The sequence below is a fragment of the Triticum urartu genome, chromosome 2A (genome assembly GCF_056163025.1).
Source record: "Triticum urartu cultivar PI428250 chromosome 2A, HENAU_Tu73, whole genome shotgun sequence".
Taxonomy (NCBI): domain Eukaryota; kingdom Viridiplantae; phylum Streptophyta; class Magnoliopsida; order Poales; family Poaceae; genus Triticum; species Triticum urartu.
The window spans coordinates 42,834,274-42,862,013 of record NC_141874.1 but is presented as its reverse complement, the minus strand read 5'-3'; the positions used below and the strand labels follow the sequence as shown (position 1 = coordinate 42,862,013).

The 27,740-nt window shown below is 41.5% G+C and overlaps 2 protein-coding genes across 2 annotated transcripts; both read right to left on the bottom strand.

The window, feature by feature from the left end:
* Positions 1-668: 668 nt before the first annotated feature.
* Positions 669-4,637, bottom strand: LOC125534850 (2-oxoglutarate-dependent dioxygenase 11-like). Its single transcript, XM_048697924.2, has 4 exons — positions 4,282-4,637; positions 3,349-3,596; positions 1,960-2,281; positions 669-1,131 (listed from the first exon to the last, which is right to left on the bottom strand). Exons 1-4 carry the CDS (start codon positions 4,570-4,572, stop codon positions 889-891), a joined length of 1,104 nt encoding a protein of 367 aa, XP_048553881.2. The 5' UTR covers positions 4,573-4,637; the 3' UTR covers positions 669-888.
* A 5,240-nt stretch (positions 4,638-9,877) lies between these two features.
* On the bottom strand, positions 9,878-12,402 carry LOC125534849 (2-oxoglutarate-dependent dioxygenase 11-like). The gene is made up of 4 exons (XM_048697923.2): positions 12,025-12,402; positions 11,389-11,636; positions 10,444-10,765; positions 9,878-10,231 (listed from the first exon to the last, which is right to left on the bottom strand). The coding sequence occupies exons 1-4, from the start codon at positions 12,397-12,399 to the stop codon at positions 9,986-9,988; spliced, it is 1,191 nt and encodes a 396-aa protein (XP_048553880.2). The 5' UTR covers positions 12,400-12,402; the 3' UTR covers positions 9,878-9,985.
* Positions 12,403-27,740: the final 15,338 nt, after the last annotated feature.

Genomic DNA, 27,740 nt, shown 5'->3' with positions numbered 1-27,740 from the left:
AAGACTCGCAATATACTAATCTTCGTCTTGTTCTTTCTTACGCGGTATGGCCATTTCTGACTCCATACGCTAGCTCTTATATATCTGTTAGTGGAGGTTGCAACTTGCTAATCTTTTTCTGTTGGATTCGATCAAACAGCACAGAATTATTAGTTAAACTGCGGTCTCACAAGAAAGATCCGAATGATGATTCCTTGATCGGCTTGCCCGGAAGGTTCTCTGCTCCATGCGTTTGGACGTAGCGACGCTAAACAATGCCGCTTGGAACCAAGAACGCCTGCTGAGCCCATCCCAAGAACCAAGAATGACTAACGTCTTTTATACTACAGGCAGCAGCAATACTCTGGCACAGGTCAAGTACTCTACTCTACAAGATCAGAGCGTAACCATAAAATGAGATGGTTGTAGCTCCGGTTGACCACAATAAGCACCAACAATTGGTTGGGTGGCTAGTGGGGCCGTTGCTTCCCAATTTGTTACTTATTATCATCTTCTCCTTGGCGCCAACCTTCTTGCTGGGATGGTTTGGAACAGAGGTTAATTTGGAGTGAACCTATTTTCGTCTTTCAAGTATTGTCACAATTGTAACAGAAGTTGAGCATATGTATATCCGAAAATAAATGAAGAAATTCAAATGAAGTGACAAACATCTCTGTGATTAGTCCCAGTGAGAAACATATATCCATTAAGCACCAAATAGCATTTTAAGAGTGCTTGTCTAGAACGACAAAGTACGGTAGAAAATCCTTATATTTCAGATAATTTTGCATAGTACAGAGCTCTATTTCCTTCTAGTTTGCTTGAGAAATAAAGTCTTGAATACTCTTCTACTTTCATTGTCTTCTGTATCAACGTATGTCTAGAATGATAAATTAGAGTAGACAATCCTTATTGGGATAACTTCGCATGATCTAGGGCTCTCTTTCCTTCAAGTTTGTTTGTGAAAAAAAGTCTTGCATACTCTTCTACTTTCACTGTCTTGTATAACAACTTCTCTTCTCTAGTTTCCAAAATTGGTGAAACTATTCCATCATAATTTGGGAGGTGAAATGCAGACACGGTTAGTCGCTCCTTGTGGGCATTTATGGTAACCCTGTGCTCAATGCTCTTGTACTTCCCATTTGTCATAATCTATAAACAAATAAGTAAACTAAATTAGACAAATATCAAGTTGCTCATCTATATCCTCGAAAAACAGTTCCTCATATAAAGTTGAAAGTAGTTTGAGAACTACAGACGACAATGTATAGGAAAAACTTCCCTATACAACATTCAAATATTGCTATGCCTAGAATGCACCCCTAATCTCTAGAAAAAAGGTACCTTTGTCTTATTTGATCAAGATTTCTTGGAATTAATAAATAGAAAGAAGTAGTATGGAAATTATTGAACATTAGCGAACTATTTTTCATGTATTGTAAAATGATCTGAATGACAATAAGAGAAAAGGAACAATAGTATTCAAGTAGCTTGAATAAAGAGAAACTAGAATGGGTCTTTTCTATGGCCAATAATGAGCTTTATGAGCAACGCTGGGTCGATACTGGGTGAGGGCTACAAAGGTGGGTCGATGCATCACTTGTTTGGTTGGGTGGACATTTTACTTTTTTGCTCTCTAACTTCAAAATTATTTAGAAACAACTCTAACCCAAAATCGTGGCTATTTTTCTGGAGTGGCATACAGTGTGCTACAATTAATAATGTAACATGTGATAAATGAATTGAGAAGTACTTTTACTAACTCGGGTAGTTGAAAAACTTAATACCTGATGGCAAGCCAAATATAACCGCTTTCATTTGGTCAATGTGCTTGGGCGTGTTAAAGTTTGTCAGTCGAAAAACTGATGGAGTTGAGGTTTTCTCTTCACGAGGCACATATAAGGATTTTAAAAATATGATTTCCCTATTTTATAGTTTCAGATGTTGTATGACTAACTTAACATGTCTCAAGAAGCATACCTCAAGAAGGTCACCCACATTCACCAATAGTGCATCGCGACATGGTTTCACAGGTATCCATGCACCATGCCTTCTAATTTGTAAGCCTTGAACTAAATTAACTTCCAGTAGAATAGTTAGGAATGACATATCAGAATGCGGTTTGAAGCCTAAAACCTTTTCTGGCATTGGCGTGCATGGAGGGTAGTAGCCCATCCTGAGAAATTGCGCCACATGTTTGTCTTCAACCAATTCAGGATTAAGATCTAGTGTTTTTGCAACGAAGACGCCAAGAGAATGAGCAAGTTTCATCACCTCCGAAGAGTACTTTTCAATAAAATTCCTGGGATCAAAAGAAGAATAATGTTTCTATGTTATTGATGCCGTTGGTAGATATTGAAATACTTTGGGCTTTATATGACCAGACTTAGCCTTTGTTAGTTCCAAGTACAAACTAAAAGCTAACCCCCCCTGTCCCCAAATATTTCTTGCTTGTATACACCTCGGCCTGACCTTTTGTTATGCGTTGCCATGTACCAAAGACTCTCTTGCTCGCTATTTATGATGAAAATATTACCCTAAAAGACTTAATATCAAATTTGTTTTGCCAGAATACTTAATATTTGTTAGTTCCTCTGTAAGATTTTTAGATTTATGAGTTTTTCAATATAAAAGTTTCATAAATACCATTTTTTGGTTTCAACAAATAAAATCAGGGCTAGGTATAGGACATCAATGATAAAGGCAACAAATTATTTGTAGGTTGTTGTGGCAATGTCTAATTTAATTTGGTGGGGTTGGTGTCATTTCTATACCAATGTTCAAATATAAAGAAAATTCTTAGAAGTTTACTACTACTTTACTTTGAGTCCTTAGCATAGTTAGGAGTATAAAGTGTTGTATATATGAACTGTAAAAGGGCACTCGGGGTCAAAGAAGCGAACATCTCAATCTGTGTCGTTGCTGTTGAATTGACGAGATGCATAACAATAAAAAATAACAAAAGAATAAGGCCAACATAAATTTTTGGTACTCCTCCTCTTTGGCCTATGTGTTTATGTTATGAGGCTAATAAATGCTTTACACGAAATGAACACATAACAGATGGTAGCAGTGAAAAACATGCTTTTATCTCAAAATTGCATAGAATGTCAAAATCATGTTTCAAAGGTCACACTCACAAGAATGGTACACTGTAGCAGTGAAAAACATGCTCTTACCTCAAAATTGACATGCTTGTCCATTTTATAAAAAAAACGTTAACTAAGTCAATCGTGTAAATTCTAGAAATCTAATCACCATTGAACTCGGGTGTTGGGCCAAATTAAGTAAGCTGCTAAGATTGATTCTTTGAAAAGAAGGAAGGCATTTTTATTTTCCTTATCTCAAACATACAAATTAAAGTCTCACCTGAAAGTATGGGGTTCACATGGCCAGTAACTCATATCACGGGCTTCGGGTGGTTGGGCGAAGAGCGCAAACATGTCAGCCCATTCTAGCTTTTGATCATCAGAGACAACAAACGCTTGACCATAACCTTGAAGATCCCCTTGCCGCTGAGCATATGCATTCTTAACATCGGGGGGGAGTTGAAAAAACTTCTGAATGTCATGCTTCATACCCATGATGACCTCATCTGGTATTCCATGATTTACAACCTGCAAAACTCAAAGGTGGACAAACAATCATGCTTTATCAAACATAGTTTTTGAAGGATGGAATGATTGAGTCTAGTCATTAATGTTTAGAGAAAAGTATACATTTTGTATCTCTAGACTGGTTCCAGATTGTGTCCTTGAACTCTAATACCAAACATATCGGACCTTAAACTTTTGAAACATGACTAATTTGTACCCTGGCCACAATCAAAGCAGTATAACAAATAAAGCCATGATGATTTCCCCCATGTGGCATTCGAGTATATATATATATATATATATATATATATAGGGAAGTGTGAATATATATATTGGGAAGTGTGAATAAATTTGAGTAATCAGAAAATAAAATAAATAAGCAGACATTAAAAAATAGAAATATTTCTAGAAATGTCACCAGAAATTTTAGAAAGAAGAACATTTTTTTCGGGTTTGTCTGGGGCACATCTAGATGTGCTTTAGTTATTGCACATCTAAGTGACTCAATCAAACTAGAAAGAAAAAGAAAAAAAAGACTAATAAAAATGCTTGCGCGAATCTTCACATGGACTCAATGGCATAGGACTTAGATGTGCAATACTTAGGGCACATCTAGATGTGCTTTAGCAAAACTGTTTTTTTCATGTATGATACAAGTGAGGACATATAAATTAAGCTGGTTAAGTTCATTACTTGAGTGACGCACCTGAAAAAATCCCCACTCCGCACAGGCAAACTTGAGCTTAGCGGCCTCTGCCTCAACGGACTCGGGGCTCGAAAGCTTGCTGACGTCGATCACCGGAACCTCGTCGGAGTGCTCATCGAGAACAGCGAACGCGTCGATGTCCGGCTGTATGTACCGCTCAATCACCTCGGCCGTCAGCTCGCCGGTGGACGCCGCCAGAGCCTGGACGTTCCTGACGGGAAGCGTCACAGCCAGCTTCGACCACCTGCTCTCGCTGACGCTGTCACTCGCTCTCGCTGACTCTACCTCCATCAGTATAGCTAGTTCTCCACTGCGTACGTCTTGGTGCTCTCGCTAGTTAACTTACTTTTGCTTGCTTATTTGTAGAGAGGGATCCAGCCACCGATCAGGCTATGGAAGAAGTTATAGAAGATGCGAATGATTATTCCTCGATCGGCTCGTCCGGAGGGCTCTCTGATCCATGTGTTTGGACGCACCGATCGATGCTAAAAAGAATGCCCCGGCGGCTAATGGCCGAATTTTCCAGGCTTGGAATAGTTTTGCACTGATACACTTGCAGATCCGCTGTGGCGTGGTTAAAACGGGCCTTTGTACAAGCAGTCATAATCTCATCCCGGAGAATCCTATTTGACGCCTTTTGCGTCAAAATGTCCACGTTTCACACAGAGAATGCAGCGACCGATGTAAAATGGGACGGCCCATTATATAGAATGGCTAACATACTACAGGACCTGGTTTGGGGAATCGTCTAGAAGGTTCTTGAACTAGTTTTCTTTTTATCTGCTGTTTTTGGGTTCTTCCTTTTTAGTTTTTCTGTTTCTTTTAGAAAACCATTTTTTAATGTTTCAAACAAAAAATTAAAATTTGGTTGCAATTAAAAAATAGTTCCTTTTTTTCAAAAAATGTTTGGAATTTTAAAAAATGTTTGTATTTCTTAAAAACTTTTTTAAATTTCGAAAATTGTTCAAAGTTTTCAAAATTGTCTTTTGAAGAAATTATAGAAATTTCAAAATTGTTTGCTTTTCCAAAAGTTGTTCAAACATTTCAAATTTGTTCACAAAATTTTCTTTAGAAAATGTTTGAATTTTCAACAAATGTTGGTGTTTTAAAAAATTGTTGTCAAATTGTAAAAGATGTTTGCTATAGTGTCAGGTTGCTATGGTGTTCCAACCACTACAGGCAACCGGGCAGCTAAAGTGATCTCTATAGTGCGCGCTAAAATGGGTTGGCCTAGTTCAGACACTCATCTGTGCTGGAGCCCGACAACTTGACGCTTAATGCGTCATATAGGGACTCCATAATCCTTGTCACTCAAGGGCAAACTTTATGTTATGTGAAAGAAAGCTCAGGCCCGACATTAACAATTCATCTTTTGCTGGTAAATTAATTAATGATGCCCCTAAAACAACGAAAAAAATCAATGTGCTACGGCTTGCTTACACACACACGCGACAAGATTATGACAACTGGCTTACACAAAGGTCTACACGCACTTGGACGACTTATTGTATGGACTTGGGTTGGTGCTTTATTTATAAAGCAAGGCAAAAGTCTATTTCAAGCAAGCCTAACCAACTAAACTAGGGATGCATAATAAGGGAAACCCATGCCGAAGAAAACACAAGGGTGAAGTAGCACCATCTGAGAAGGCTGAGTCGTTGATGCAAAGAACGGAACAACCAAACCGACAAGGATATACCATCCTGCTGACAATCTTTGTCACTGAACAGGACCATATCTCATGCTGACAAGAGACATCAATTTTGGCATCCCGGAGTTTACTAAGAACACAACGTGTCATGCGGACGAGTGATACGATCACCCAAGAAGAACACCTTATCTCATCAGGCCTGGTCTCAACCATACAAAGCCACATTTGCCAACTAGCAACACTTGGGATAACAAGGAACCGAAGTCCAAGGCGGTGCCCTCAGGACGGGTAGGATGAGCATCACCACCCTTTAATCCAAAAATATGGTGTTTTCACCGAGAGCACCAATGAGGTCATAGAGCGGCTGTGATGATGCCTTCAAAGAGGGGATGGCATCCATGAATGTCACACAACTAGATGGACCGAAGTTGGACTAGCTTCCACAACGGCATGAGTTATCTACCCCCAGACTTGGCATGGTTGGTTGCTAAGATAACCACCAGACAACCACCACCGAATGCAAATCAGCAGCACCCACGCGCCTTCATAGTCTTGGTTGTCGACCCTCACTTGGGTTGTGAGCCCTACCCACAAGCATCGCAACTTTCTACCAAATAGGGATGGGGCATTGCAACTTTCCACCAAATAGAGATGCCAGCCTAGATCCAAACTGCCTCGTTCTGGCAAGCATGAGGAAAGCAGAGACCTTTTTAAGGCCTTGGGGGTATGATAATGGCTAACAAGCCCAACCCTAGGATCCAGATTGTCATGAAGTCCGGCCAGATATAAACCCGACTAGCTCCGGATGAGCACAACTCGAATTTGAAATGTATATGTGCTAGGTTAGGAGAAGAGGAGGGAGGATAAGAACTGGGTCACGTCTATAATAGTAGCCAACTCCTGATGTCAACGGAAAGTGGCCAGACCCCTAGTCGAAGCCACTCGTGTCCCCCATATACCTCATCATGTGCGACCAATGTGGCCTCCACCACAAGCTATTCACCCTAGATATGTTTGATGAAGCACAAGTGTACCGCTTCCCATCATCAAACGGTTGTCGGACCATCCGTTCTTCGAAACACCTAACCGACAAGCACGTTTGTGCCACACAATCACTCATGATCTGGATGAGGAGAGAGCCTTGCCACAACCATCCACAGAAACCACACAAGAAAGCTCTCTCCTAGAGCAAGGATGATGGGAAAGAAGTGGTAACATTGGGTTTTTTAGGGCGTCACCCAAGTCATCCCAGGGGAGCAGCACAAGGGTTGAGATTGGAATGGTTGAAATATCGGTTAGTGCAAACTCTGTTATTAATTGGTTTGAAGTTTTTATCCAAATTTGGCTGAAAGTTGCAAAAAGCAGCCACATTTTCAAATGGCTAGGCAAAGCGATTCCCAAGATATTCAAAACCTATACTAAATTGTTGAAAGATTTATAATTCCATTTAAAAACCAAACTTTCCAAAAAGGTGAGGCAAAATAATAATTGAGATTGAAATGAGTTGGGCAACTCCAATAATCAATGATGTGTGGACCGTCTATCAACTTACACTTCCCATGTTGCCACGATACCCAAAAAATACATGTTTTTATTATGTGTAAAGTATATCCAAAACATATTATCATGTTCATTGGTGAACATACATGTATATCTAGACGATGGAGCCATTTTTTATACCCAAAATCCTAAAGTTCCCATGTTGCTATGATAAAAATATCCACCTGGAAAAGAAATAGCCAGCTTATCTCTGAAATGAGAGAAAAAATTGAGGTGACTTATGAAGATGTGAGTAATGACTCAAGCAAGGAAAGATGTGAGTTATGACTCGAGCATGGGGACAACAGAGGTGGAAAGCACAATGAATGCAAATCACCTATTCAGGGTATATAATAGTGGAAGAAATCCTCTTTTATGGCAATGATTGAAGTTTGAATTCATGCTAATTTTGTTATCTTTCAAATACCATGCCAACAAACAGTTAGCCTACACATGTTTAGAAGTACTAGTCGAGTTACATATGGTTGCGCCTCTCATTTCAAGGGATTCACTTGCAAGCAAATTGTTGGGTTTCGTAGTAATTTCAAAAAAATTCCTACGCTCACGCAAGATCATGGTGATGCATAGCAACGAGAGGGGAGAGTATGATCTACGTACCCTTGTAGATCGACAACGGAAGCGTTTGGTTGATGTAGTCGTACGTCTCCACGGCCCGACCGATCAAGCACCGAAACTACGGCACCTCCGAGTTCTAGCACACGTTCAGCTCGATGACGATCCCCGGACTCCGATCTAGCAAAGTGCCGGGGAAGAGTTCCGTCAGCACGACGGCGTGGTGACGATCTTGATGTACTACCGTCGCAGGGCTTCGCCTAAGCACCGCTACAATATTATCGAGGACTATGGTGGAAGGGGGCACCGCACACGGCTAAGAATATGATCACGTGGATCAACTTGTGTCTCTAGGGGTGCCCCTGCCTCCGTATATAAAGGTTCAAGGGAGGGGGCCGGTCGGCCAAGGTGTGGCGCGCCAGGAGGAGTCCTACTCCTTCTGGGAGTAGGACTCCCCCCCTTTCCTAGTTGGAATAGGATTCGTGGAGGGGGGGAAGAGGAGAGAGAGGAGGAAGGGGGGCCGGCCCCCTCTCCTTGTCCAATTCGGACCAAGGGGGGGAGGGGCGCGCGGCCCATCTCTGGCCACCTCTCCTCTCTTCCACTAAGGCCCACTAAGGCCCATATACCTCCCGGGGGGTTCCGGTAACCTCCCGGTACTCCGGTAAAATCCCGATTTCACCCGGAACACTTCCGATATCCAAACATAGGCTTTCAATATATCAATCTTTATGTCTCGACCATTTCGAGACTCCTCGTCATATCCGTGATCACATCCGGGACTCCGAACAACCTTCGGTACATCAAAATGCATAAACTCATAATATAACTGTCATCGTAACCTTAAGCGTGCGGACCCTACGGGTTCGAGAACAATGTAGACATGACCGAGACACGTCTCCGGTCAATAACCAATAGCGGAACCTGGATGCTCATATTGGCTCCTACATATTCTACGAAGATCTTTTATCGGTCAGACCGCATAACAACATACGTTGTTCCCTTTGTCATCGGTATGTTACTTGCCCGAGATTCGATCGTCGGTATCCTATACCTAGTTCAATCTCGTTACCGGCAAGTCTCTTTACTCGTTCTGTAATACATCATCCCGCAACTAACTCATTAGTTGCAATGCTTGCAAGGCTTAAGTGATGTGCGTTACCGAGAGGGCCCAGAGATACCTCTCCGACAATCGGAGTGACAAATCCTAATCTCGAAATACGCCAACCCAACATGTACCTTTGGAGACACCTGTAGAGCTCCTTTATAATCACCCAGTTAAGTTGTGACGTTTGGTAGCACACAAAGTGTTCCTCTGGCAAACGGGAGTTGCATAATCTCATAGTCATAGGAACATGTATAAGTCATGAAGAAAGCAATAGCAACATACTAAACGATCGGGTGCTAAGCTAATGGAATGGGTCATGTCAATCAGATCATTCAACTAATGATGTGATCCCGTTAATCAAATAACAACTCTTTGTCCATGGTTAGGAAACATAACCATCTTTGATTAACGAGCTAGTCAAGTAGAGGCATACTAGTGACACTCGGTTTGTCTATGTATTCACACATGTATTATGTTTCCGGTTAATACAATTCTAGCATGAATAATAAACTTTTATCATGATATAAGGAAATAAATAATAACTTTATTATTGCCTCTAGGGCATATTTCCTTCACAAATAATCATGAACAAATCTTCAAAAGAAAAATCATCGGCGACATCTAGCAGAACTAAAGTAGTAGAAGAAGAATTTTAGAATACATATATATTATGATAAAACGAATGGAGAGATTTAAATGAAGTAACAGATGTCTCAATGCTTATAAATATATCTACTTATTACATTGAGGATCAAACTTCCCTCGAAAGAGTAAAGGAAGCATCAAAATTCATTTGACGATAGATTATCTAGTAAATGAAGTAGAGTACATAAGCCTTATATTTGGGATAACTTAGCATAATCAAGGGTTCTCTTTCCATCTGGTTTGTTTGACAAATAAAGTCTTGCATACTCTTCTACTCTCATTGTCTTGTATAACACCTTCTCTTCGGTACTTCCCAAGACTGGTGAAATTATTCCATCGTACTTTGGAACTTGAAATGCTGATATGGATAGTCGCTCCTTCTGGGCATTTATGGTGACCCTATGCTCAATGCTCTTATACTTCCCATTTGTCATAATCTGTAACCAATGATTAATTTTAATTAAATAAAATACGAAATTCCTCCCTTATATAAGGCGAAAATAGTTTGAAACTAGTGTAATATGTGCATATTGTTTATGAAACATCTCCCACTACACTACTCAATTGTCTCTCGGGTCAATAAAACACTCTCAATTCTAAATTGTTTGTGTTTCATTCCTAGAATCCAAAATTAGGTTTAAAACCATACCTCAAGGAAGTCACCCACATTTACCAACAATGCATCACCCCGTGGTTTTACTGGGATCCATGCACCATGCCTTCTAATTTGTAGGCCTTGAACTGCATTCACTTCTAGCAGGATAGTTATAAAAGATCCATCAGAATGCGGTGAGAAACCTAAAACCTTTTCGGGCGTGGTTGTGCATGGAGGGTAGTAGTTCATTCTCAGAAACTGGCCCACATGCTTGTCTTCCATTAATTCAGGATCAACACCTATTGTTTTGGCAATAAAGGTGGCAAGAGAATGACTGAGTTTCATCAACTCGGAAGAGTAGTCTTCAATAGAATTCCTGGGATTAAAAAATGTATGTGTTATTTTTAGATATTTGTAGAAATTTAAATAGTTACAGACTTTTAGTGACCTCACTTGGCATTAATTTTTGGGGGATATCATTTGCTAGTGTAAAGTATAAATAGAACAAGCAGACCACATTTTGTTGTTTGTTTAGCCATTGGCATGCTTGTACTTTGTTGGCCACACCATGAACACTATCAAATCAATTGATAGATACTTATACGAAAATATTACCCTGGAAAAGTAGTTCATTTTATTTTGCAGAAAAGTTTAATGTCATTAGTTTCTCTCTTTTTCATATTTCAGTAAATTGCTCAATATATATGTTTGATCAAGAAATTATTGAATTAAACCAAATGTCCCACTCACAAACATGCCAAATTATGGCAATGAAAGCAACATGTCCCATTCATTTAAAGACTTAGCATGTTCTTTGTTAACCAAATGATTACGTGTTACAAACCGGAACTTTTAGGAATCCAATTTTGATTCCATTCTCGGGTCGGACATATTTAAATAATTTTCTTAATTTGATGATTTGATTAGAAGGAAATAGTTTTAATTTACCTTTATTATCCATCTAGAAATATAAGATGTTTCAAACACAAACAAACTAACCTGAAATTAGGAGGCTGGTTTGGCCAGTAACTCATATCTCGGGCCTGAGGTGGCTGCGAAAAGAGGCCAAACATGTCTGACCAATCTAGCTTTTGATCATCCGAGAGAACAAACGCTTGACCATAACCTTGAAGATCTCCTACTCGTTGCGCATATGCATTCTTAACTTCAAGGGGCAGCTGAAAGAACTTCTGAATGTCGTGCTTCATACCCGCGATGACCTCAATTGGTATTCCATGATTTACGACCTATAGATTGTAGAGGTTAGACAAGTAGTCTTGCGTCACACATGGACTTCTGTTTTTAGCAATGGAATGGCTGGATCTAGTAATAAATATCTACAAAATTAAGTATACTGTTGAAATTAGAAAAGTTTAAATCCACAAACAGTCAAACACAGTCAAAGTTGTGTGACCACTTTTACATATTTCAACATATTTCATACTGAACATTTACACACATACACCTCACTCCTTGCTTACTTGTACAAAAAAATTCAGATATTTTTTAAACCAAATTTTGAATTATGAATTTTTCAGAAAATCAGCCTCCATGGAAGCCGAGATCCAAAAGGCCACACTTGAAAAAGAAGACATACTAAATTATTTAGACTGCTTGGTTAATACGAGACCGTACCTGGAAGAAGCCCCAGTCCTCACAGGCAAATCTGAGCTTGGCGGCCTCCGCTTCCACGGACTCGGCGTCCAGGAGCTTGCCGAGGTCGATCACCGGAACCTCATCAGAGTGCTCGGCGAGAACCGTGTCCCCGTCGACGCCCGGCTGGATGTACCGTTGGATGGTGTCGGCCGTCAGCTCGCGGGCGGACGCAGCCAGAGCCTGGACGTTCCTGACGGGGAGCGACGTTCCAGACTGCGACCATCTGCCCTCGCTGGCGCTGCTGCCACCACTCCTCGTCTCCACCTCCATGATCACTAGCAAGTTACTTCTCTGCCACACGTCTACACTGCACACTCTACTCCAGTTACTCTGCCTGCTTATCTGACCAGGCATTGAGCCGTCCAGGCTACTTATATAGAGTGCAAGATTGTTAGTGCTCGCAACTTGCAGTAATCTTTTTTCTTGGATCTGATCGAGCTCAATGATTCCTCGATCGGCTCGTCTGAGGTTCTCCGATCCATGCAGTTGGACGCACCGATCAATGCTAAAACATGGCCGGCGGCTAACGGCCGAATTTTACGGGGATAGAATACTTTTGCAGCCCACATGCATGACATCAGTGTCCCCTCCAACTCTAAACGGCCTGGTTTACAGTGTTTCAAACGGCAGCAGAAATGCAGTACAGACCACGTCTGCACGCCGGCCCGGATTACAGTGTAAACAAAATGAGATGGAACGGACGTACATAACCCCGGCTTGGAACATCAAAGTGAATGGCAGAGGGCGAAGTTGGAGCGAGCAAATAACCTATGGGTCGGTTCGATTCAGAGTTTCAGACGAACGCATTTGGAGCATACGGCGATTACACCCACGACACTAGGACGCGCGGGCGTGAAGAGAGGATTTTCTACCATGCACCGAACCTCCCGTGCATGCATGCATGCATCACATTTTTTTATGAGCCTGTCTATGCATCAGTGGACGAGACTTCGGCTGACGTCATGCATGCATGTGTAGGCGCTGTATGTTTTCCTTGGTCTCGTTCGTGGTCAGTCCATGCTAGGCTAGAATCGGTGTTCCTTTTCTTTTTCTTTTTTTTTTCTTGCTATAAGCCCACAAGTGTGGTCGCTCAGGGGCTAATCGCGGTGTCCTGCATGCTGGATCCTCTACTATTCTATGTTCTCTCCGAAAGCGTGCCAATCCCTATGTTGTGCGGAGCTGACCATCTTCTAGGATTCAGCCCCTTTTTCTTTCTTTGCTCCTTCGCAGAGTAATGCCTTCTCTTCCGGTCCATTTTCCTACCCTTTATTTATCTATTTTTAATACATTTTCAAAAATATTTTGTATTGTTGATATAAAATGAAAATAAATAAAAATAGAAAATCAAACTTGCACAAGTAGCAGTCGCGTTGCACCCCTTGCAGTTAACGACGGCTTGCGATACAACCAGTTGCAACGCTAGTGATGGACATGCAACTGGCCAGTATCCTTGCCGCCTCAGTTACTTGCAACTGGCCATCATCCCCCCCCCCCCTCCAGTTGCAATCGTGTTGTACTCCTTGCAGTTCCAGTCGGGTTGCGACACATGCAATTGCAACTCTAGTAATGGACATGCAACTGGCTAACATTCATCTCCCCTTCACTTGCAGTCATGTTGTACCCCTTGCAGCTGTAGGAGGGTTGCGACACATGCAGTTGCCACTCTTTTTTTTTGAATATGTACTGCAAGGCAACAGCCTCACAGCTCTTTATTGAAAACAACAAAGTAACACAGTCCTGTTACAAGTCAAATACAAGAAAAAAAGAAGAAGACAAAAATACTTACAACCCAAGCAAGGTAGAACACACTAACTAAGGGAGGTTAGAGATCCAGGTTAGAAGGCTATCCTTGTATTTACATTTTATCCTATGAGAAAGAAGAGTTATGTCATGGATAAAGTTGTGCCTCCAGGCTCTGAAAGAAGGTCTCTCATTGCTGAAAACCTTGCCATTCCTCAAGAACCAAATGTTCCAAGCTGCTGTAAAGACCACTTCAGTGAAGAAAAGATGCCCAAAATCCTTCCTAGCCTTTACAGCCATGTTGTAGGTTGTCATCCCAGGCTGGGGATCCCAGTGAATCTGCAAGTAATTCCAGACTCTAACACTAAAATTACAAGAGAAGAACAAATGTGCACAGTCTTCATGGATGAAATATGGACATAGGACACAAGTATGATCCTCCACATGCCAATGCCTCCTCTGTAACATGTCTCTGGTGTTTAAACGATCCCTCAGCAGAAGCCATCCAAACATTTTGATTTTCAAGGTGCATGAAGATTTCCAAATCCATTGGAAAATTGGATCTACAACAATATGTTGATGCTCATGCACATAAAAGGATTTAGGTCTGAAGCAGCCTTTATGAAAAGGCCATATCCATGTATCATGATTTCCAGAGCAAGTATAAGCATTTGTTAATTGTTGGAAACATTCAAATTCAGCAAAGGCTTGTGTAGAGAGGGGCAGATGCAAATTTGACAGAAACTCCTGGGAAAGCACATCAGACACTGAAAGTTGTTCATCAATAACAAAAGAGAAGAGCCTGGGAAATTTTTCACTGAGGCAAGAACCCTTAAGCTCAACCACCCATCTGTCAGTCGAAAAGAGAATAGACCTGCCATCTCCCAACAATGGATTAGCCAGATGACAATATTTATGAGCCAATTTGAACACATCACGCCACCAAAAGGACCCACAGAGGCTGGTAGTATGAGGGACAGAGCTACCATAATAGGCATTCCAGATGAGACCAACCCAGGGGATGTCATGATGATTATAAAACTTGTGCAAGAACTTCATAAGTAAGGCCTCATTCTGCACCCTGAGGTTTAGCACACCAAGACCCCCTTTATTTTTTGGTAGGCATACCAAGTCCCAAGCGGCCAAAGATTGTCTTGGGGTATCAGAGTTCCCTCTCCATAGGCATTGTCTCTGGATCCTTTCAATTTGTTTCAGAATTCCAGGTGGGATGACAAGTGTGCACAGGAAATATATGGGCATTGAAGTTAAAACAGACTGGAGCAACTGCAACCTACTACCTTGGTTTAGAAAGCATGAAGTGGTAGACAATCTTCTTTCAATCATATGCACAAGAGGCATGAGATCTTGAATTGAGGGCCTGGTAGTCCCCATGGGCAGACCCAAATAAGTAAAAGGCATGACTCCCACACTGCATCCAAGAATTGAGGCCGACCTGTTAGCTTCATCAGTTGACATGTTCATAGGCACCATAAGGGATTTTGCAAAATTCACAGATAATCCTGTTGTAGCAGCAAAAACATCAAGCATGTCTTTAAGAGCAAGCAGCTGATGATCAATAGCAGGCAACACAATTAGTGTATCATCAGTATACTGAACTATGGGAAAATCCTGGCTGTGAGAAGGGATTGGGAGAGTCAAAATTCCTTTACTGCACATATCATTCACTACAGACTGAAGCAGGTCAGCAGCAAGGACAAAAAGTAGAGGTGACATTGGGTCTCCTTGTATAACTCCCCTCTTACATTTAAAATGGTTGCCAGGTACACCATTAAGAAGCACAGAAGATGAGCCAGATGACAGAATAGATTGCATCCAAGAAATCCATTTGTCATTAAAACCCTTGTATCTTAAAATTCTAAGAATGGCATCATGCTCAATAGTGTCAAAGGCCTTAGTAAAATCCAATTTCAGCAAGACAATTGGTCTTTTTGAAGCTTCACACTGGTGGATGTACTCAAAACACCAAGCTAGACAATCCTGAATAGACCTGGATTTAATAAATCCATATTGGTTTTTATGAATACAGGAAAGAATAACTTTCTGCAGCCTGTTTGCCAGAAGTTTAGTGAGAAATTTCAAGCAGGTATTTGTCAAAGAGATTGGCCTTTAGTCATTCAAACCCTCAGGTGAAAGCTTTTTTGGGGATCAAGGTTATGATAGAACTGTTGATACACTCCAGATCAAGGTGTCCCTCGGAAAACTCTTTGACCAATTGATGAAATCATCCTTAATTATGTGCCAACACTTCTTAAGAAAAAGACCAGTGAAACCATCTGGCCCAGGAGCTCTGTCAGGAGGCATCTCTTTAATAACACAATCATTTTCCTGCTCAGAAAAAGGCTTGGTCAAATCATCAAGTCCCTGAACCTTCTTGATAATATTTGGCATATCAAAACCCATTTGGGTATTATTAGTGCATCCCATCCTCTGTTTGAACTCCTGCAAAAATAGTCCAGCAATTGATGCATGATCAGAGGTCACTTGCCCATTATCAGAAGTTATACTGGAAATAGAGTTATTCCTATATCTCTCAGTGGCCATGGCATGGAAAATTTTAGTATTTTCCTCTCCCACTTTAATGCTCCTAATAGTACACCTCTGCTTCCAGTAAATGTATTGCAATCTTAGAGTTTCCTCCAAATGCAAGTTAACAATTTTCCTGAAAGTTTCCTCTGGCCCAGACAAAGGCCTCAACTCCTCTAGGCCATCCAAACAAAGTATGACTTTGTTGCAGTTGGAGATTAGAGCCTTAACCTTAGAGAGACTAATGTGCCAATGTTTGAGTGCCTACCCGAGAGCTTTAAATTTTGCAGAGATAACAGTAGCAGAAGATCTCTTATGAACTGGCCTACTCCAAGAGTCACTGACACAATCAAGAAAACCAGGCAAATTAGTCCAGTAATTTTCAAATCTAAAAAGTTTGGCCTTGGGAATAGAAGTTTTGATTTGCACCACACAGGGCACATGATCTGAAGCAGTTCTGGCTAGAGGTAAGACCATAGTGTTAGGATAAGAACATGTCCATGAGGGAGTTGTAAAGAACCAATCAATCTGTTCAAGCAAAGGAACAGTTTGCATATTTGTCCATGTATACTTTCTGCCCTTGAGAGGTAGCTCGATTAAGCCCAGGTGCCCAATAACCTCATTAAAAATAAACATGTCATTAATGTCACCACTGTTGGATAACGTAGTAATTCAAAAAAATTCCTACGCACACGCAAGATCATGGTGATGCATAGCAACGAGAGGGGGAGAGTGTGATCTACGTACCCTTGTAGATCGACAACGGAAGCGTTAACTTGGTTGATGTAGTCGTACGTCTCCACGGCCCGACCGATCAAGCACCGAAACTACGGCACCTCCGAGTTCTAGCACACGTTCAGCTCGATGACGATCCCCGGACTCCGATCCAGCAAAGTGTCGGGGAAGAGTTCCATCAGCACGACGGCGTGGTGATGATCTTGATGTACTACCGTCGCAGGGCTTCGCCTAAGCACCGCTACAATATTATCGAGGACTATGGTGGAAGGGGGCACCGCACACGGCTAAGAATATGATCACGTGGATCAACTTGTGTCTATGGGGTGCCTCTTGCCTCCGTATATAAAGGATCCAAGGGGGGGTGCGGCCGGCCCTAGTAGGAGGCGCGCAGGAGGAGTCCTACTCCTACCGGGAGTAGGACTCCCCTCCCTTTCCTTGTCCAAGTAGGAGAGGGGGAAGGAAGGGAGAGAGGAGAGGGGGGCGCCGCCCCTCCCTCCTTGTCCAATTCGGACTAGGGGGAGAGGGGGCGCGCGGCCTGCCCTGGCAGCCCCTCCTCTTCTCCACTTTAGGCCCATGAGGCCCATTAACCCCCCGGGGGGGTTCCGGTAACCCCCCGGTGCTCCGGTTTTATCCGAAACTTCCCCGGAACACTTTCGGTGTCCGAATATAGCCGTCCAATATATCAATATTTATGTCTCGACCATTTCGAGACTCCTCGTCATGTCCGTGATCACATCCGGGACTCCGAACTAACTTCGGTACATCAAAACTCATAAACTCATAATATAACTGTCATCGAAACCTTAAGCGTGCGGACCCTACGGGTTCGAGAACAATGTAGACATGACCGAGACACGTCTCCGGTCAATAACCAATAGCGGAACCTAGATGCTCATATTGGCTCCTACATATTCTACGAAGATCTTTATCGGTCAGACCGCATAACAACATACGTTGTTCCCTTTGTCATCGGTATGTTACTTGCCCGAGATTCGATCGTCGGTATCTCTATACCTAGTTCAATCTCGTTACCGGCAAGTCTCTTTACTCGTTGCGTAATACATCATCTCGCAAATAACTCATTAGTTGCAATGCTTGCAAGGCTTATGTGATGTGTATTACCGAGAGGGCCCAAAGATACCTCTCCGACAATCGGAGTGACAAATCCTAATCTCGAAATACGCCAACCCAACATGTACCTTTGGAGACACCTGTAGAGTACCTTTATAATCACCCATTTACGTTGTGATGTTTGGTAGCACACAAAGTGTTCCTCCGGCAAACGGGAGTTGCATAATCTCATAGTCATAGGAACATGTATAAGTCATGAAGAAAGCAATAGCAACATACTAAACGATCGGGTGCTAAGCTAATGGAATGGGTCATGTCAATCAGATCATTCACCTAATGATGTGATCCCGTTAATCAAATAACAACTCTTTGTTCATGGTTAGGAAACATAACCATCTTTGATTAACGAGCTAGTCAAGTAGAGGCATACTAGTGACACTCTGTTTGTCTATGTATTCACACATGTATTATGTTTCCGGTTAATACAATTCTAGCATGAATAATAAACATTTATCATGATATAAGGAAATAAATAATAACTTTATTATTTCCTCCTTCAGTCTCCCACTTGCACTAGAGTCAATAATCTAGTTCACATCACCATGTGATTTAACACTAATAGTTCACATCTTTATGTGATTAGTTCACATCTTCATGTGACCAACACCCAAAGGGTTTACTAGATTCAGTAATCTAGTTCACATCGCTATGCGATTAACACCCAAAGAGTACTAAGGTGTGATCATGTTTTGCTTGTGAGAGAAGTTTAGTCAACGGGTCTGCCACATTCAGATCCGTATGTATTTTGCAAATTTCTATGTCAACAATGCTCTGCACAGAGCTAGTCTAGCTAATTGCTCCCAGTTTCAATATGTATCCAGATTGAGACTTAGAGTCATCTGGATTAGTGTCAAAACTTGCATCGACGTAACCCTTTACGACGAACCTTTTTGTCACCTCCATAATCGAGAAACATATCCTTATTCCACTAAGGATAATTTTGACCGCTGTCCAGTGATCTACTCCTAGATCACTATTGTACTACCTTGCCAAAATCAGTGTAGGGTATACAATAGATCTGGTACATAGCATGGCATACTTTATAGAACCTATGGCTGAGGCATAGGGAATGACTTCCATTCTCTTTCTATCTTCTGTCGTGGTCGGGTTTTGAGTCTTACTCAATTTCACACCTTGTAACACAGACAAGAACTCTTTCTTTGACTGTTCTATTTTGAACTACTTCAAAATCTTGTCAAGATATGTACTCATTGAAAAAAAACTTATCAAGCGTCTTGATCTATCTCTATAGATCTTGATGTTCAATATGTCAGCAGCTTCACCGAGGTCTTTCTTTGGAAAATTCCTTTCAAACACTCCTTTATGCTTTGCAGAATAATTCTACATTATTTCCAATCAACAATATGTCATTCACATATACTTATCATAAATGTTGTAGTGCTCCCACTCACTTTCTTGTAAATACAGGCTTCATCGCAAGTCTGTATAAAACTATATGCTTTGATCAACTTATCAAAGCGTATATTCCAACTCCGAGATGCTTGCACCAGTCCATAGATGGATCGCTGGAGCTTGCATATTTTGTTAGCACCTTTAGGATTGACAAAACCTTCTGGTTGTATCATATACAACTCTTCTTTAATAAATCTATTAAGGAATGCAGTTTTGTTTATCCATTGGCCAGATTTCAAAAAATGCGGCAATTGCTAACATGATTCGGACAGACTTAAGCATAGATACGAGTGAGAAACTCTCATCGTAGTCAACACCTTGAACTTGTCGAAAACCTTTTGCGACAATTCTAGCTTTGTAGATAGTAACACTACTATCAGCATCCGTCTTCCTCTTGAAGATCCATTTATTCTCAATTGCTTGCCGATCATCGGGCAAGTCAACCAAAGTCCATACTTTGTTCTCATACATGGATCCCATCTCAGATTTCATGGCCTCAAGCCATTTTGTGGAATTTGGGCTCACCATCGCTTCTTCATAGTTCGTAGGTTCGTCATGGTCAAGTAGCATGACCTCCAGAACAGGACTACCGTACCACTCTGGTGCGGATCTCACTCTGGTTTACCTACGAGATTCGGTAGTAACTTGATCTGAAGTTATATGATCATCATCATTAGCTTCCTCACTAATTGGTGTAGTAGTCACAGGAACAGATTTCTGTGATGAACTACTTTCCAATAAGGGAGAAGGTACAATTACCTTATCAAGTTCTACTTTCCTCCCACTCACTTCTTTCGAGAGAACCTCCTCTAGAAAGGATCCATTCTTAGCAACGAATGTCTTGCCTTTGGATCGGTGATAGAAGGTGTACCCAACAGTAACTTTTTGGGTATCCTATGAAGACACACTTTTCCGATTTGGGTTTGAGCTTATCACGATGAAACTTTTTCACATAAGCATTGCAACCCCAAACTTTGAGAAACAACAACTTTGGTTTCTTGCCAAACCACAATTCATACGGTGTCGTCTCAACAGATTTAGATGGTGCCCTTTTAACGTGAATGCAGCTGTCTCTAATGCATAACCTCAAAACGATAGTGGTAGATCGGTAAGAGACATCATAGATTGCACTATATCCAATAAAGTACGGTTATGACGTTCGGACACACCATTATGCTGTGGTGTTCCATGTGGCATGAGTTTGTGAAACTATTCCACATTGTTTTAATTGAAGACCAAACTCGTAACTCAAATATTTGTCTCCACGATCAGATCGTAGAAACTTTATTTTCTTGTCACGATGATTTTCCACTTCACTCTAAAATTCTTTGAACTTTTCAAATGTTTCAGACTTATGTTTCATCAAGTAGATATACCCATATCTGCTCAAATCATCTGTGAAGTTCAGAAAATAATGATACTTGCCGTCAGCCTTAACACTCATCGGACCGCATACATCAGTATGTATTATTTCCAATAAGTCAGTTGCTCGCTCCGGAGAACGGAGTCTTAGTCATCTTGCCCATGAGGCATGGTTCACAAGCATCAAGTGATTCCAAAATCCCATCAGCATGGAGTTTCTTCATGCGCTTTACACCAATATGACCTAAACGACAGTGCTACAACTAAGTTGCACTATCATTATTAACTTTGCATCTTTTGGTTTCAATATTATGATTATGTGTATCACTACGATCGAGATCCAACGAACTATTTTCATTGGGTGTGTAACCATATAAGGTTTTATTCATGTAAACGGAACAACAATTTATTCTCTTACTTAAATGAATAACCGTATTACAATAAACATGATCAAATCATATTCATGCTCAACGCAAACACCAAATAACACTTATTCAGGTTTGACACTAATCCCGAAAGTATAGGGAGTGTGCGATGATGATCATATCAATCTTGGAACCACTTCCAACACACATCGTCACTTCACCCTTAACTAGTCTCTGTTTATTCTGCAACTCCCGTTTCGAGTTACTAATCTTAGCAACTGAACTAGTATCAAATACTGAGGGGTTGCTATAAACACTAGTAAAGTACACATCAATAACATGTATATCAAATATACTTATGTTCACTTTGCCATCCTTCTTATCTGCCAATCACTTGGGGTAGTTCCGCTTCCAGTGACCAGTCCCTTTGCAGTAGAAACACTTAGTCTCAGGCTTAGGACCAGATTTGGGCTTCTTCACTTGAGCAGCAACTTGCTTGCTGTTCTTCTTGAAGTTCCCCTTCTTCCCTCTGCCCTTTTCTTGAAACTAGTGGTCTTGTCTACCATCAACATTTGATGTTTTTCTCGATTTCTACCTTCGTCAATTTCCGCATTACGAAGAGCTTGGGAATCGTTTCCGTTATCCCTTGCATATCATAGTTCATCACGAAGTTCTACTAACTTGGTGATGGTGAGTAGAGAATTCTGTCAATCACTATCTTATTTAGAAGATTAACTCCCACTTGATTCAAGCGATTGTAGTACTCAGACAATCTGGGCACATGCTCACTAGTTGAGCGATTCTCCTCCATCTTTTAGCTATAGAACTTGTTGGAGACTTCATATCTCTCAACTCGGGTATTTGCTTGAAATATTAACTTCAACTCCTGGAACATCTCATATGCTCCATGACGTTCAAAACGTCTTTGAAGTCCCGATTCTAAGCCATTAAGCATGGTGCACTAAACTATCAAGTAGTCATCATATTGAGCTAGTCAAACGTTCATAACGTCTGCATCTGCTCCTGCAATAGGTACGTCACCTAGCGGTGCATCAAGGACATAATTCTTCTGTGCAGCAATGAGGATAAACCTCAGATCACGGATCCAATCTGCATCATTGCTACTAACATCTTTCAACACAATTTTATCTAGGAACATATCAAAATAAACACAGGGAAGCAACAACGCGAGCTATTGATCTGCAAAATACTACCAGGACTAAGTTCATGATAAATTTAAGTTCAATTAATCATATTACTTAAGAACTCCCACTTAGATAGACATCCCTCTAATCCTCTAAGTGATTACATGATCCAAATCAACTAAACCATGTCCGATCATCACGTGAGATGGAGTAGTTTCATTAGTGAACATCGCTATGTTGATCATATCTGCTATATGATTCACGCTCGACCTTTCGGTCTCCGTGTTCCGAGGCCATATCTGTATATGCTTGGCTCATCAAGTATAACCTGAGTATTCTGCGTGTGCAACTGTTTTGCACCCGTTGTATTTGAACGTAGAGCCTATCACACCCGAACGTAGAACGGTGCATACTCAGGGAGAACACTTCTTGATAATTAGTGAGAGATCATCTTATAATGCTACCGTCAATCAAAGCAAGATAAGATGCATAAAAGATAAACATCACATGCAATCAATATAAGTGATATGATATGGCCACCATCATCTTGTGCTTGTGATCTCCATCTTCGAAGCACTGTCATGATCACCATCGTCACCGGCGCGACACCTTGATCTCCATCGTAGCATCGTTGTCGTCTCGCCAATCTTATGCTTCCACGACTATCGCTACCGCTTAGTGATAAAGTAAAGCATTACAGCGCGATTGCATTGCATACAATAAAGCGACAACCATATGGCTCCTGCCAGTTGCCGATAACTCGGTTACAAAACATGATCATCTCATACAATAAAGTTTAGCATCATGTCTTGACCATATCACATCACAACATGCCCTGCAAAAACAAGTTAGACGTCCTCTACTTTGTTGTTGCAAGTTTTACGTGGCTGCTACGGGCTTAAGCAAGAACCAATCTTACCTACGCATCAAAACCACAACGATAGTTTGTCAAGTTGATGCTGTTTTAACCTTCGCAAGGACCGGGCGTAGCCACACTCGGTTCAACTAAAGTTGGAGAAACTGTCACCCGCTAGGCACCTTTGTGCAAAGCACGTCGGGAGAACCGGTCTCGCGTAAGCGTACGCGTAATGTCGGTCCGGGCCGCTTCGTCCAACAATACCGCCGAACCAAAGTATGACATGCCGGTAAGCAGTATGACTTACATCGCCCACAACTCACTTGTGTTCTACTCGTGCATATAACATCAACACATAAAACCTAGGCTCGGATACCACTGTTGGATAACGTAGTAATTTCAAAAAATTCCTACGCACATGCAAGATCATGGTGATGCATAGCAACGAGAGGGGGAGAGTGTGATCTACGTACCCTTGTAGATCGACAACGGAAGCGTTAACTTGGTTGATGTAGTCGTACGTCTCCATGGCCCGACCGATCAAGCACCGAAACTACGGCACCTCCGAGTTCTAGCACACGTTCAGCTCGATGACGATCCCCGGACTCCGATCCAGCAAAGTGTCGGGGAAGAGTTCCGTAAGCACGACGGCGTGGTGACGATCTTGATGTACTACCGTCGCAGGGCTTTGCCTAAGCACCGCTACAATATTATCAAGGACTATGGTGGAAGGGGGCACCGCACATGGCTAAGAATATGATCACGTGGATCAACTTGTGTCTATGGGGTGCCTCTTGCCTCCGTATATAAAGGATCCAAGGGGGGGTGCGGCCGGCCCTAGTAGGAGGCGCGCAGGAGGAGTCCTACTCCTACCGGGAGTAGGACTCCCCTCCCTTTCCTTGTCCAAGTAGGAGAGGGGGAAGGAAGGGAGAGAGGAGAGGGGGGCGCCGCCCCTCCCTCCTTGTCCAATTCGGACTAGGGGGAGAGGGGGCGTGCGGCCTGCCCTGGCAGCCCCTCCTCTTCTCCACTTTAGGCCCATGAGGCCCATTAACCCCCCGGGGGGTTCCGGTAACCCCCCGGTGCTCCGGTTTTATCCGAAACTTCCCCGGAACACTTCCGGTGTCCGAATATAGCCGTCCAATATATCAATCTTTATGTCTCGACCATTTCGAGACTCCTCGTCATGTCTGTGATCACATCCAGGACTCCGAACTAACTTCGGTACATCAAAACTCATAAACTCATAATATAACTGTCATCGAAACCTTAAGCGTGCGGACCCTACGGGTTCGAGAACAATGTAGACATGACCTTGACACGTCTCCGGTCAATAACCAATAGCGGAACCTGGATGCTCATATTGGCTCCTACATATTCTACGAAGATCTTTATCGGTCAGACCGCATAACAACATACGTTGTTCCCTTTGTCATCGGTATGTTACTTGCCCGAGATTCGATCGTCGGTATCTCAATACCTAGTTCAATCTCGTTACCGGCAAGTCTCTTTACTCGTTCCGTAATACATCATCTCGCAAATAACTCATTAGTTGCAATGCTTGCAAGGCTTATGTGATGTGTATTACCGAGAGGGCCCAGAGATACCTCTCCGAAAATCGGAGTGACAAATCCTAATCTCGAAATACGCCAACCCAACATGTACCTTTGGAGACACCTGTAGAGTACCTTTATAATCACCCATTTATGTTGTGACGTTTGGTAGCACACAAAGTGTTCCTCCGGCAAACGGGAGTTGCATAATCTCATAGTCATAGGAACATGTATAAGTCATGAAGAAAGCAATAGCAACATACTAAACGATCGGGTGCTAAGCTAATGGAATGGGTCATGTCAATCAGATCATTCACCTAATGATGTGATCCCGTTAATCAAATAACAACTCTTTGTTCATGGTTAGGAAACATAACCATCTTTGATTAACGAGCTAGTCAAGTAGAGGCATACTAGTGACACTCTGTTTGTCTATGTATTCACACATGTATTATGTTTCCGGTTAATACAATTCTAGCATGAATAATAAACATTTATCATGATATAAGGAAATAAATAATAACTTTATTATTGCCTCTAGGGCATATTTCCTTCAACCACCTGGTTTGTTCCTATTGTCCATCGTGCGCATGAATTGAAATCACCCAATAACAGCCAGTTAGCATCATCAGGGATAATTAGATCATGCAACCAATTAATAAAATTATCCCTAGCTGGGTTTTGACAGGGTCCATAGACTGTGACCAGTGTCCAGGTTTGAGAATTATGAGCAGAAGTGAACTCCACCACAATACCAAAACTATTGGACTCAATCAATTTACCAGCAAACATAGCAGTATTCCATACTACCAACAACCCACCCGAAGCTCCAGACGACGGCACATGAATAAATTGATCAAAACGTCGTGGACAACACTTGCGAATGAAACGCTGATCAATGATCTCACATTTTGTTTCTTGGAGGCAAGCAATGGAACAGGCACTTTCATCGATTTTCTGATGAACTGCACGCTGTCTGTCATCCGAATTCAGCCCACGCACATTCCAGCATAGTACTTTCCAATCTCTAACATCATACTGATTCATTACAGACCATAATAAAGCAACAACAAAAGACTGCCACATAATGACAGTACAAGTTCAGCCAAGTGATAGCATAAAAGTTCAGATAAAGCCTAAAATATAAGAGCAGATAGATGGTTTTCACAAGGGTTAACCATAAACCCCACCATTTGAAAAATTCAGCTATCATTAGAGCTAGAAGAATCAGAAGAAGTCTTGCAAGAAGAAGCCTCAAGCTTTCTCCTTAGTGAGCTTCTCAGGTCCAATGCCGAGGCGAAGGCCAACCTGCTGCAGCACATTGATTGGCGTGGGCGGTGGGACAACTCTAGTGATAGACATGCAACTAGTCGACATCCCTCTTCTTCCAGTTGCAGTCATGTTCACTAGTAGAAAACAGGGCTTTCGTTCGGCCCAGATAAGCCCATTAGTCCCGGTTCAATCATGAACCGGGACTAATGTGAGCATTGGTTCTGGTTCGTGCGGCTAAAGGCATTAGTCCCAGTTCAAACGAGCCCTTTAGTCCCGGTTTGAGGATGCGATGCCCTTTAGTCCCGGTTCGTATCTCAAACCGGGACTAAAGATTAGACCATTAGTCCCGGTTCAGACACGAACCCGGACTAAAGGGTACAATGCCCTTTAGTCCCTGTTCGTGTCTCAAACCGGGACTAAAGATCCCATTTTCAAACTCTGCCCCCCCCCTGATCGCATTTTCAGTTTTGTAAAAACAAAAGAAAATGATAAAAACTTAAAAAAATAAAATTCTTCGAGGTGCAGTTATATTACTACATCTGCTAGTTAGGAAAATTAAAAAACTTAAATTTGGACATGTTTTGCAAAAAAGTGTCATGAAAACGTAAAACGGATATAACTTTTGCATACGATGTCGAAAAAAAACGTATAATATATCAAAATGTTCAGCATGAAAATCCGCATCCGATTTTGACCGCCTACGGCCTGTTTGCAAATTTTTAGAATCCTCAAAATCTAAAAGGAAAAAAGTTATGCTCAAATTTCAGTTTTTTTTGAATTTTGGTTAAATCAGGTCAAACTTTGGTCAAACTACTTATTCAAGAAGTATTAGTGTTACTAAATAATTATTCAAGAATATTAGTGTTACTAAATAATTATTGCAGTTTTTTTGAATTTTGGTCAAATCTAGTTAAACTGTGGTCAAAGTATGGTCAAACTACTTATTCAAGAAATATTAGTGTTACTACATAATCATTCAAGAATATTAGTGTTACTAAATAATTATTTCAATTTTTTGAATTTTGGTCAGATCTGGTCAAACTATAGTCAAACTACTTATTTAAGAAATATTAGTGTTACTAAATAATTATTGTTTTTTAGAATAATAGTTTCAAACTCAAACAGTGAAACGTGTGACTTCATGCTCAAGCTAAACTCCTGAGGGTTAATAGGATTGGCATCTTACTATTGTCAGGAAAACAATAAGTGCAGACTTGGAAACGAGGGGGAATAGAACCTGGAAGTTAAGCGTGCTCAGGCTGGAGTAGTGAGAGGATGGGTGACTGGCCGGGAAGTTAGATGATTTGGAATGATGAATGATGATTAGAGATTAGAGGTTAAATGGAGCAGTGATGAGGGGTGTTTAGAGATTAAATTGGAAAATAATTCAGAAATTTGAAAAACAAAAAAATTCAAATTTAAAAAAATCAAAAAAAATCGTAAAAATACGTTCAGTCCCGGTTGGTAACGGTTGGTGTTACCAACCGGGACTAAAGGTGGAGCTCCAGACAATGGCCATGTGGACGGCCTTTAGTCCCGGTTCGTGTAAAAACCAGGACTAAAGGGGGAGGCTTTAGTA